The sequence below is a fragment of the Parasteatoda tepidariorum genome, chromosome 9 (genome assembly GCF_982258835.1).
Source record: "Parasteatoda tepidariorum strain Cologne lab strain chromosome 9, Ptep-v5.0, whole genome shotgun sequence".
NCBI lineage: Eukaryota > Metazoa > Arthropoda > Arachnida > Araneae > Theridiidae > Parasteatoda > Parasteatoda tepidariorum.
Window position 1 is genome coordinate 78,266,935 of NC_141763.1, and position 12,485 is coordinate 78,279,419.

Consider the following 12,485-nt stretch of genomic DNA (forward strand, 5'->3'; position numbering starts at 1 on the left):
GTACCTTTTGATGTTTGGCTCCTCTAATATGGGCAGCATAAGCATCTGACCCAGTACAAGTAACATCACAGAGCTCACATTTTAAAGTTGAACCACCCCTTGAAACATGGTGAACGACAGTACCTGCTTTTGCAGCAGCTTCTTTTTTCTTATGCTTTTGACCTTCAAGATGCTCTTGGTATGTCTAAACAAAATTATGAAAATTTAAAATAAAATTCTGATAAATTGCTTAACACACACACACAAAGGTTTAAATAAAGCACTACCTGAGGTCCAGCACAACTAATTTTACAAACTTCACAGTAGTGAAGCTGTTGGGGTTTAGGTGGCAACTTAGGGCGTGCCATTCTTAAGGGTCCCTTTTTAAATGACATCCAATTGTTAGCCTGAGGCTTTGTTGTTGCCACAGCACTTGCAGCAGAAGATTGAATAGCTTGAGCTTGCTGAGTAGGTTGAACAATACTGGTTTGAACAGTTTGTACAGGTTGCACAGCTACTGAAGATTGCTGAACATACATTGGAGAAGCTGGGGAAGGAAAAAAAAAAAAAAAATCACTACACATTGCAAGTGCATTAACCACAAACATTATTCAAACTAATGAAATCACAAACATTTTTCAGAAAAAAAGGTCCATAGATATTTGATAACAATATTAATTTAAATACTTTTAGTTTTTATGAAAATAAAAATTATTTTTATGCATTAATGATAAAAAAATAAACAGGTAGCAATTAGAAGTTATGGTTTATGCATAGGTAGGGAAAAAAGCTCATTAATTCTAATAACTAGATAATTTTTTCAAAAATCATCTAGGTGATCTTTGTAAGAAAGACAAACAGTATAATAGATATACATCTGTTGTATATTAAGATAGAATAATAATAATTTTTAAAAAATCTATCCATATAAAGGTCCATAGATATTTTATAACAATATTTAATTCAAATACTTTTAGTTTTTATGAAAATAAAAATGATTTTTTATGCATTAATGTAGATAAGAAAATAAACAGGTAGCAATTAGAAGTTATGGCTTATGCATATGTTGGAAAAAGGTAAGATTGAACAATAATAATTTCAAAAAAAAAAAAAATCTATCCATATAAAGGTCCATCGATATTTTATAACAATATTAATTCAAATACTTTTAGTTTTCATGAAAATAAAAATGATTTTTTATGCACTAATGTAGATAAGAAAATAAACAGGTAGCAATTAGAAGTTATGGCATATGTTGGGAAAAAAGCTCATTAATTCTAATAACTAGATTATTTTTTCAAAAATCATCTAAGTGATCTTTGTAAGAAAGACAAACAGCATAATAAATATATACCTGTTGGATATTAAGATTGAATAATAAAATGTAAAAAACTAAAGTTACAGAATTAAAAAAACTTTAAATACCAGAATAGGTCGTAGTAACTGGTGAACTGTTATAGGTAGAACTATAATTAGATGTATTATTTCCAGTAGATGCTCCTGTGGAATACAGATAAGTTGTAGCAGAAGCTTGAGCACTTTGGGTTTGTGCTTTTGCTGTTGTTGCTTGACGAGTGTTATAATTAACATTAGTTGTAGAATATACTGGTTTATTACTACTCACTAAAAAGAAAAATATTTTTCATTATAATCAAGTTTCATTAAAACACATATCTTTATACATAGATTCAAAAACCAAGTTTTCTAAAATTTGAGAACCATCTATCTTGAGATGCGAAAAATGGGCTACATAAATTTTAATTTAAAGGCAAGAAGCAAAAATCTATGGAAAGTTCATGTAGTTTAGAAATTCGCATGTTACAGTGAAACCTTCAGGAACAACCACCTCTACGTAACTTCCTTCTCTATATATATGACCACTTACACTTTTTATTGTAGGAAACCTTTAGAAAAGAGCATCAAAACCTCTCTTAGCAACCGGGCAAATCTCCACACAAAATGCGGAAAAAGGTCAAATAAGAAATTTAAATAATAAGAATGAGAAGTAATTTAAATAGTAAGAATGAGAAGTTAATTTAAATAATAAGAATGAGAAGCAAATAAAGAATAAGAAATATTTTTAATGATCACTGAAAAAGACCTCTTTTAATGATCACTGAAGAATATAGATGATATTAAAATCGAAAATAGATGATATTAAAATCGTCTGATTAAGAGTCGCAATTTTAGCAGACTCCGGCGCAGTTCCTAATATTTAAAATTCCGAAAATCAGTCAAACAAAAAAATTCAAACATCGGCGGTCGAAACGAAACGCCTAGGCTCCTTTCCACTCTATAGCAGAAGTCTCGGTAATCCGACTATCGTTCGGGGACCTTGGGTTTCTCTAATTGGACTCCCCAAAAATTTTACTTTTTGGAACATGGTCGGAAATTTTAAAAATTGGGAGAAAAAAGAGGATATCCTCTTTTTCGCGGAAGTCTTTCATCCCTGAAAGATGTTAGAGGAACACTAGTGATACTCTTAACATTTCTACCACATATTTCAGAACACATGCAGATTAGTTAAAACAAAAGTGACTCACCGTTTTGATAATGAGGTGTCTCAGTAGTGGAGTAAGGTACCTGTGCTTGATAATAAGTTTGAGCTTTGTCATAAGTCGTCTAAAAAATTGAAAAAGTTAAAATTAACTAAATAAAAAATTACATGTTAAAATGATTAGGTATAATATTGTGAATACAGCAAGCATATAATTTAAAAGTTACAATTTCTATGACATCATCTGCCTAGATTAACTCCATTCTATATTTTTGACCATGTTCTTTAATCTTGGTTTAATTTCCAAAATTCAACAGAAATTTTTAGATATTTATAGTTTTATTTCAATAATGGATTTTCACAGAAAAAGTGGTGAAAATGGCAAAAAATTTTTTAAGATTAAAAAAAAGTAGATTGCATTAATTTAACACAACTAAACATTTTATAACAACTAGAAAATTAACAGCGTAATTCTCTACAAATAGACTACATTAATGTAGTGACAGCCAGGGTGTATAAAAATCATGATTTTTTTAAAAAAATCTAAAAAATCTGATTTTTTTGATTTTAATCATGATTTTTTTATAATTTCAATTCTATGGAATATAATCAATTTTGTGTACCATAGATTTAAAGTTGTATTGTATTACTATTGTTACTTATGGTATACATTGGAAATAAACATTACTAACCATTATCAACAAAATATTTCTTAATAATTTAAAAGCAAAAGGTGAAATAAGAAATAAACAATAACAAAGTGATTTCAAACTACAAATCAAGAAAGGAATTGTTTATCAAACAATATGTGATAATTATTAATTCTACATCTACAATATCAAATTATTTAAACAATCATTTAATTAGTTTTATTTAAAGATTTAAACATAAGGACTAATTTAGCTGCCTTTTCTACACCCAATTGATTCCGCAGTTTAGTATGTACAAGTCCAAAAGTGGAAAACATCCTCTCTATCCCTGCAGTTGTTCCTTTTGCAGTACATAACAACTGTATTGCATCAAACTCTTTTTGACCTACACAGTTCTTAGAAGCGCAATTGATTTCCACCATTCCAAGATGTTTAAAGATTCTAGAGATTCTTTATCAAACGAAGTTCCATTAAACGGAGGAGAGCGTACAATGAATTTTAGCAAAATACTTAATAAGGAGGTTTCTCCATACTTTTCTTTAACAAAGTTTACAGCTTGATCTTTTTCATTTAGTGCTAAACATTGTACTTCAGAATTAGGATCCAAGAGGTAAGCTAGGAAATGAGCTGGTGTTAACGCTTGTTCATATCGTTTAGTAAAAATTTTTTTGCAGCAATTATTATTAGAATCTTTCAGAGTTTCCTTTAAATTTTTCCAGATGTTGACAACATTTGATAAACTACAATTATCTTTTTGCATTTTATCTAATGCTACAGAAATGGGTTTTAACATTAAAAGCATATCTTCTGCATTTCTTTGCTCAATGAACTATAAATATAATATGTAAACTGTTTTTAAAAGCAAATGAGTCACATTGAGATCTGAGAAATATATAGAACAGTCTACTTACTTGTTTATGTTTGAAACTTAATATACAAAAAATGTTCAAGACTATACACAAAATTGTTTTTTTTTTTTTAAATAAAAATCAGTGATTTTTTTAAAATCATATGTCTGCAAGCCTAAGACAACTACTATACATAAGAGTTATTAATTATAAAAATTAAACGTAACATGAAAACAGTAAAATTAACACTTTATATAATGTAAATAAAAATAGATAAAAATTTAAAAAGGACACTATCTTTCAAAATTCCTTTAATTCAAGAACATTTGAAATTTTTGAAAATCAGCTTTTTCTTAGCATATATATTTGCAGCTTGTTAAACATTGGCAAGAATTCAAAACAAATAGCAAACGAGCTTCTAATTCACTGACATTTGTTTGGATGTAAGTGATTTACCTAAATAACAAATAGCAAAATTTAAAAAAAAAAAAAAAAAAAAAAAAAAAAATTAAAAAAAAAAACATTAATAAATAGTTTTTATTAATTATAAATAATTGGTTAATTATTTAAAAATAATCATAATTTAGCTGTATTGTCGGAATGGGGTAAAGGTATAAAAAACTTACTAAAAAGTCTCAATTCAAATTTTTCACAATGCTGTCTTTTAAAAAAAAAAAAACTGTTCATAAGGAGTGCTTTTATAAAGCTGAGGGGCCAAAATAAAAACGCTGAAAAAAAGGAAAGTTAACAAAAGCTAAAGCAAAATAGGAACAAATCGATCTTAAAATATAAAAATTTAAAATAGAAAATCAGTTTTCTACAATACCGGGTATCTATCACACAGAAAAGTGACAAAAGTTAAGAACTGACAGACATTTATATCTATTAATTAAAATAATTATTTTAAATACGTTAAAAAAAATTTTATTTCCTCACCATGTCACCTATCTTGGATTTATAATACTTTTTATAGTATATTATTACAAAAGAAAAAAAATTCCCCCATCGTAGTCACTACCAGAAAGTAGTCTATTTGTAAAAAATGACTAAAAATTTTAAGACGGAAATTAAATTAATTTTATAGCACGTCAAGATACACAACATTACAAAGATTGTTAGTTTTAAAGAAGGAATATTTTTTAAAACTTGATTAAATCAATCCTGGACTTTACATTGAGTTTCTTTTTCTTAATTTTGAAATAGCTTACATCATACTAAAAATATTGTACTTATTTGTTTATGTTTATAATAGTAAATACCAAAAAAAAAAAAAAAAAAAAAAAAAAAAAAAAAAAAAAAAAAACTAACTTAAAAGAATTAGGTTACCTGTTGTCTAGAAGCATACTGATAATTAGTAGCCGCATGTGTTGGTTGTTGGTAACTTTCATATGCAGACTGACTGGAGCGCTGAGCAGTAGCAGCAGCTGCATAGGGTTGAGCTGAATGCTGCACAGTGTAGCCAGCAGTCGCTGCTTGGTTGGTGGTATAATTTGCTGCTGTTGGTGTAGCAGTTCTAAAAAATTTAAGGGATAAGTCTTTCTTTAAGTTCTTTAATACTTTTCTGTTTAGTGAGGGTTGGCAAGGTTTAGGATAGAATGGATTAATCCACGGTTTAATTTAAACCATCCTGTCCAAAACCCTTTTACTCAAATTATGTCACAATTTTATCTGAACAATATTTAAAAGGTAAAATAAACATAGAACTAGTAACATATTGATAATTAAATCTACTAGAGAATATTTGTTTTTAAAAGTATAATGTTTTATTAATATTGTTTGAATCTTCAATTTAAACATTAAACAAAGATAAATCAGTAATCAAGTTCAATTGGTCCTCTCATTCAATAGTACATAACTGAAGTTTGACCTTGCCATACAGGTTAAGTTATTAGGGACTAAGTGCTTGGTTAGTAGACTGGTCCAAAAAAAATTTTTTTTTTTTTAAAATTTGCAGGTCTTAATCCTGAATACTTGTACACATCACAAAAGAAGCCCCCATGCAAAATTTCAACTCATTTGAAGTACATTTAGAGGTAGCTCAAAGACTTTAAAGTTTGGGATTGTGCATTTCATATAAATAAATGACAAAAAACACATTGACACTATGCCTTTATTTGTATTTTCCGATCAAAAACCATGAATTGTACACTCATATATACATATTTCTTATTTATATCATAAAATACAAAGGAGCGAGCCAACACAATATCTATTAGTAAGCATATATGAAGAAAATCCTAATAAAAAATCATACATTTTGAACAAGTGTGGTTTTTTTAGTGTCCTTAAATTTTTTTCTGTGGGATTCCACAACTTGAAGTAAGAATTGTTTCTGTTCTTCATCCTTAATTATCAGTTCATTGTAGTCTGTAATGAGCGCTACGCCCCTTTCTGCACAATCATTTACTGTCTTTAAACATTTCACTTTCTTTTCACCATCATGGTAAGAATCAAATTTCTTCCATTCCGATGGGGACGAATGTAAGAAATCGCCTTGTATATTCAATGACTTAAATATCATCCAAGATATTTCATTAACAAAATCATACAATGATTTTTCATTAACATTTCCGATTTCTTTTTCCTTTAATCGTTTAGAAGCATTGGTTACATCTTCTAAATGTTTATCTATTTTAAACAACTTATCAACCATTAAAACCCTATCTTCTGTGCTTACATGACAGCTGAATAGGCTGAGCATGACTAAGTCACAGTTTAAGTAACACAGATGCCTCTTCAACCCATTGCTTGCAGCTTTTGAGATTTCTTTGCATTCATTTTTCACCAAATTTAAATGTTTCAAAAATTCTAAGTCTATGAAAGGTGCATCAGCTGCGTTAGAGCAGCGAAACCAGGCTTTCATGTACAAGTGTGTGCTAAAATCATTGAATCGTTTCAACCCTTTAGCTTCTTTTGGTGTGAGCTTAAACTGTTCATGAAACATGTATATTTTTAAACAGTAAATAACTTTGGCCATTCACCATGCATGATGGAATGCTCCTGGTGCTGCAAAATGTACTCCACGTGGAGGCACCTGTCCAAGATAAATCAAAGTCAGTTCTAAAAACTCTCTATAGTCATTTCTTGCCAATGATTTTGTTTTGAATGTAAGATTATGTTTGGCAAATTGAATAGCTTCTTCTTTTAATACTTTCCAATTTTCTGAAGGTACTATTGTTTCTTCTGGACATTTGAAAAAAGATTTGTCTATAAAATTCCAGTGACTTTGGAATCTCTTAAACATGAGAACACAAGGTGCACTAGAATGTCCAAATACTGCAGAAAACACATCACTATTTATGATTTCTTAAATATGATGCCTGCAAGCCAAACTGAGGAGCTGTTTTCCAATCTTCTGTTCCAATAATGTACATGCTCCTGTATGAATACCAGTGTTACAAGATGTAGTGTCAAAGCACATGCCTTGAATTTTTCTCAAGTTTTCTGTCGACTGATAACATACAGCCTTCAAATGCTTCTCGCTGTTTAAGCAAAAACTTCTTATCCTCATCAATTCTTATCATCTGTAAAGCACCGACATGAGCGATATCCCACAACATCTTGCATTCTTTGATAAACTTCTGTTCATTGTCTTCTGTTCATTGTTCTGTTCATTGTCATTCGTACGCCGATTTCTGTTCTTTTTCAATTTTTGGTACCGCTCAACTAATTTTTCTAACTTTCTTACTGCATTCTGCTTTTCGGTTGTAGGAATTCTAGCCTTATTCCAGAAGGTCAACACACTATCAACAGTGTGACTTGCACTTTCATGTATTGTTTTTGTCTCATGGTGAAAGAAGAATTTTCTTAATACTGCATTAATGGAAGGTAGTTTACATCCTTTTATTTCACTTATGGGAAAACCAAGTAACCAAATTTCAGAGTCTTTTCTGAATCTAATTTTGTTTGTTGACATTGTTTCCACAAAATCTCACCAGGTCACAGATGTAAACAAACAATGTGGTGTTGCCAAACCCAAATAAGGTAATTTGGTGTTGCCAAAACAAGAAGCAAAATGTTAACTATATAGTAATTATATTTATCATAATATATGACCATTGTTTATGAAAATAAGTAAATAAATAAAAAAATAATTTTCATATTATCACTATTTATTAAGGTTTCAAAGTAAAAATTTCAAAGCTACCTCTAAATCAGGGTTTCTTAACCTGTGGTTCATGGACCCCTAACGGGTGCATTAGTCATATTTTGGGGGTCCGCTGACAACTCCTAATTTTTAAAATGTTTGGAAACCTACCCATTGCTTGTAAAGCGAGCTATGGCAGCTATAATTCCGTTTGCTACAGCGAATCTTTGCGAGGCGGGATTTTCCACACTTGTGACAATAAAATCAAAACATCGAAATGGATTGAATGTTGAACATGATATGCGCGTTGCTATGTCGAATACAATCCCCCAATCCAATTTATTAGTTAAGGAAAAGCAGCAGCAACCATCACATTAAAAATTTAAATTTTAAAAATTTTGTATACTATTAAAATACTAAAATTAAATGTTTTCTAATAGTTGATGTTTTTTGCAATAATTTTTTTCACAGGGGGTGGTCCGTGACTTCTTAAAAAATTTTAAAAGGGGTCCATTATACCGAAAAGGTTAAGAAACACTGCTCTAAATGTACTTGAAATAAACTGAAATTTTGCATGGGGGCTTCTTTAGTCATGTGTACAAGTATTTAGGGTTAAGACCCGCAAATTTAAAAAAAAAGTTTTTTTTGGACCTGGTTAGTCATTAACAGGTTTATTTATCTATAGTACTATTCAAGAATACTTTTATTTCATTCATGTTCGATTCTTTTAGCACAGTGGTGATACATCACCTGTGTCAGTAACTGAAACTGATGTTATGCCCTACAAAACTGTTAATTCATTTATTAATAAAAATTAGTTATTAATATGATTGCTTTGCTACTATTGGTAAAGTAAAAAAATATATATATTCTTTTACTAATTTACAATGTTTTTTAATAAAACGTGTAAAGCCCATAGAAAGAAATTATTGCCTTTTTAGAATAATAATGCCCTTTTTTTAACTTATGCATCCTGCCCTTTTTTCTGCCTAGAATGAGCTCTGATTTATCCACATGCAAAAACATTATTTATCAGTATTAAAAGCATATTTATATTTGAAGGATTAAAAAGTTAAACCTTTTTCTATTATATTATTTTCCTTTAATAAGTCAAAGTAAATTGTATAAAAAATATCAAATATTTATTGCAGGGTTGGGTTTTTGACGTCAAAAAGTGGTTTTTTGACATGACAAGGGTATAATACTGGTTTAAACCGTCAAAAATGTCAAAAACTGAAGTTTGCCAAGAAAATATATAAACTTCAAAACTACCAACAGTTGCCATGCACTATATTGAAATTTAATTATACTATAGGTAATCAGCAGGTTTTAAAATATTTTTTAATTAAAATTAAGGTAAAATAATAGATTTAAAATCTCAGAAATTTATATTCAAATGCATGTGCAGAAAAATTTTGCACAAAAATTGTTTAAATATTTATATTAAAAAATTTTTTCTTTTTGATACTTAAGAAAATTAAAAGTTTATTACTATGCATTTTTGACATATAAGGAACATATAACTAATATTTATAAGGAATTTACAAGTTATGTTGTATAAATACTAACTTGATATAAGATACAAGTGTATAAAAATTTTTTTTTAATGTTATAATGTTAATTTGAATTTAAAAGTAGTTATATTTATGAATAATGATAAATATAATTCATATTGTTTATTATATTTATTTATAATTATTACACTTATCATTTTAAAACAATTTTTATCTCTTAAATTTTTTTTCTCCACTTGTATTAAGAATACAAATAATGCATATCTTGAAAGCAAGAAGTAATTATTCAACAGCTGAATATTTAGATATTCAACAAAACTATATCGCATTCAGCAAAATGAAATTCACAAGTATTTGGATAAACTAAATTTTCAGCATAGTAAATGAATAGGCTGAATATACTGTAAATCGACACTAACTACCCTGTGTATTTAATAGAAAGCACTTAAATTTGTATTGTCTTATGCTCAAAAGATTATTAAGAAGATTTAAAAAATATTAAAAAGATTTTTCTTTAAAAGAAGATGTCTAATGTACAAAACTGCTAATGTTTATCTTTAAAAATGTCTAATTTTTAGTATAATCTATACTATACACTAAATTTGGTTATAAATAAATTTCTTAATAATATCATTGCAGATTTTCACATGAATATAGGTTTAAATTTCACATGAATATAGATTTTCACATATGAATATAGGTTTTTGACGTGACAGTTTAAACTGTCAAAAACTGTCACATGTCAAAAACTTGCCAACCCTGATTTATTGATACATGTAATTATTATGTGTACAATGGTTACACCTATTGAATTTTCAGCTTTTACCAAAGTTCAAGGTTTTGGACACTTTAAGACAGTAAAACCCATGTGTCCTGTCCAAAACCAGTTTAGGATGTCCAAAATTCCAACTCTGTGCTTAGTAATACTGAATTTTAAGATTGCATTATATGAATTTTTCTTTAATTTATTCTCATTTTAACAAACCCTTCTTTATTTCAAATAATTGGATTAGGTACTGACATGGTTAAATCATCTGAAATCACCAATATGTTGTTCAAAGATAACTGATAGTGGTAGTAAACATTAAGGATTGCTGCTATAGCCAACATTACTCCCATTTGCAGTTCCTGTCTGTGGTTTTTTTTTTCTTTTTACAATCAGTCAGATTAGGGCTGCTTGTCATAACTTTATCCAGTCAAAGGTAAGATCAATTATCCAATGGCTTGGCTTACAATCGCTAACAGCTCTCGTTGAACAGAGTATAAGTAGCATTACTCAGTTCTAGTTCTAGCATAGATGTTCAAACATTTCTCTAAGGTGCTAATTTGCATCGGTAATTTATTTAAGGGTTAATACAATAAATTGAGTTCAGCCAAAACACTGAAAATATTAATACACATTGAAGTAAATTAGCTTGGATATCATTCTTATTTTTCTATCCAGATGATTTCATGACAGTCAAAACACAAAAGATGAAAGTAAGAATTCTTTATAACATGAGTAACATTTCTATGTAAAAACATTACCAGTGATATTACCAAGCTCTAATAAGAATTAATAGAAAACTCCATACAGTATCAAGTTTCTAACTTGCTTAAAAATAACTGAAAATCTTAGTGTTACAGATACTTATGTTCTTAGAAAACTGGACTTAATGAAGAACAGCTTTGCAAAAGCAGTTTAATAAGAAAAATAGCATAAATTTGCTTTTGTTAATTTTTTTTCAATAAAAAAAGTCATCAAAAAAATCTATGGTATAACATAGGAACTATGATATGAGAATGCAAGGTCATTATTTATTAGGCGAATATCTTAATTTTATGATTAAACGAACAGATAAACATTAAATAAGGAAATATACATTTTTATATAAAAAGTGTATCAGGAAATAGTTAAAATTTAAAAAAAAAGTACATTATATTAATTTTCAACATTTCTCATTCCCGAAAAATGGCTCTTTCGGCAACTCTAAAGTATCAACTATAATATAGAATAATAACATCAATTTCTCTAATTATTTACATAAATAACAATAACTTGGTTATTGTACTTACACATCATCAATCATTCGCCACATTTTACATAATTTTTGAACAAATAAACTTGAATAAATTTTGCTATAGAATAGGTTTAATGAAAACGCACAATAGCAATAAGTTACCGAAGATATTGATAAAATAAACAATAAGGATGAAGATTAAGAATCTTCAATCATTTGACAATCAAGTTTGAACAATGATAATACAATTAGGGAGTTTTTTAATAAATTATTATTTTGTATAATATGCTTAATCACTTTCATCGCAGACATGAACTAGACTGCCGCCATCTTACACCGGCATCCCGAAATGAAGTCAGACGCAGACGTAATGATTGACAATAGTATCACAGTAAGTATAGCGATTCATATTAGAGACATCTATTTAAATTCTTTACTTACCCATATTGTGCCTGTCCAGTAGTGAATCCAAAATAATTATTTGCAGCCATTTTTTATAAATAATAATTACGCCGCAATTTGGAGTAGAAGAAATATCGAAATAACCACTAATGACGTCACTACAAAAAAAGGAATTTTCTACGTTGCCATAAATTTTAAGGTATTTATCAAATTATTCCCAAATTTCGGTTTGTTTAGAATTGCATCAGAGCCTGTTGGAAATTAATGAATAACTGAGTTCATTGGAAAATTGAATGATATTTTTCTCAGTTATCAACAGCTGAAAATTATGCTCATGTGCAAGACGCCATCAAATTTTAATATCAAGAAACTTGGGGGTCAAAGAGATGCTACTGAAACCCCCCCCCCCCAAAAAAAAAACCTTGCAGAAAAATGTTTGAATTCTTAAAAATTGAACGCAAGAAAAAAATTTGCTTGAAAAAAATAAATTAGAAAACAATTTCAAAAA

The 12,485-nt window shown here is 28.7% G+C and overlaps 1 protein-coding gene across 2 annotated transcripts in view; it reads right to left on the minus strand.

Moving 5' to 3' along the window:
* Positions 1–12,137, minus strand: part of LOC107438007 (zinc finger RNA-binding protein) — a 35,961-nt gene extending 23,824 nt beyond the window's left edge. Inside the window, exons 1-6 of one of the 2 annotated variants that reach the window (XM_016050165.4) lie at positions 12,017–12,137; positions 5,301–5,487; positions 2,523–2,601; positions 1,405–1,602; positions 267–526; positions 5–184 (exon numbers count right to left, since the gene is read on the minus strand). In XM_016050165.4, coding sequence (XP_015905651.1) covers positions 5–184; positions 267–526; positions 1,405–1,602; positions 2,523–2,601; positions 5,301–5,487; positions 12,017–12,066 — 954 coding nt within the window. In that variant the 5' untranslated portion in view covers positions 12,067–12,137. Of the gene's footprint in view, positions 1–4; positions 185–266; positions 527–1,404; positions 1,603–2,522; positions 2,602–5,300; positions 5,488–11,630; positions 11,961–12,016 lie in introns of those variants that run through there. The other variant, XM_043049147.3, reaches the window with a different exon arrangement.
* Between the last annotated feature and the right edge of the window lie 348 nt (positions 12,138–12,485).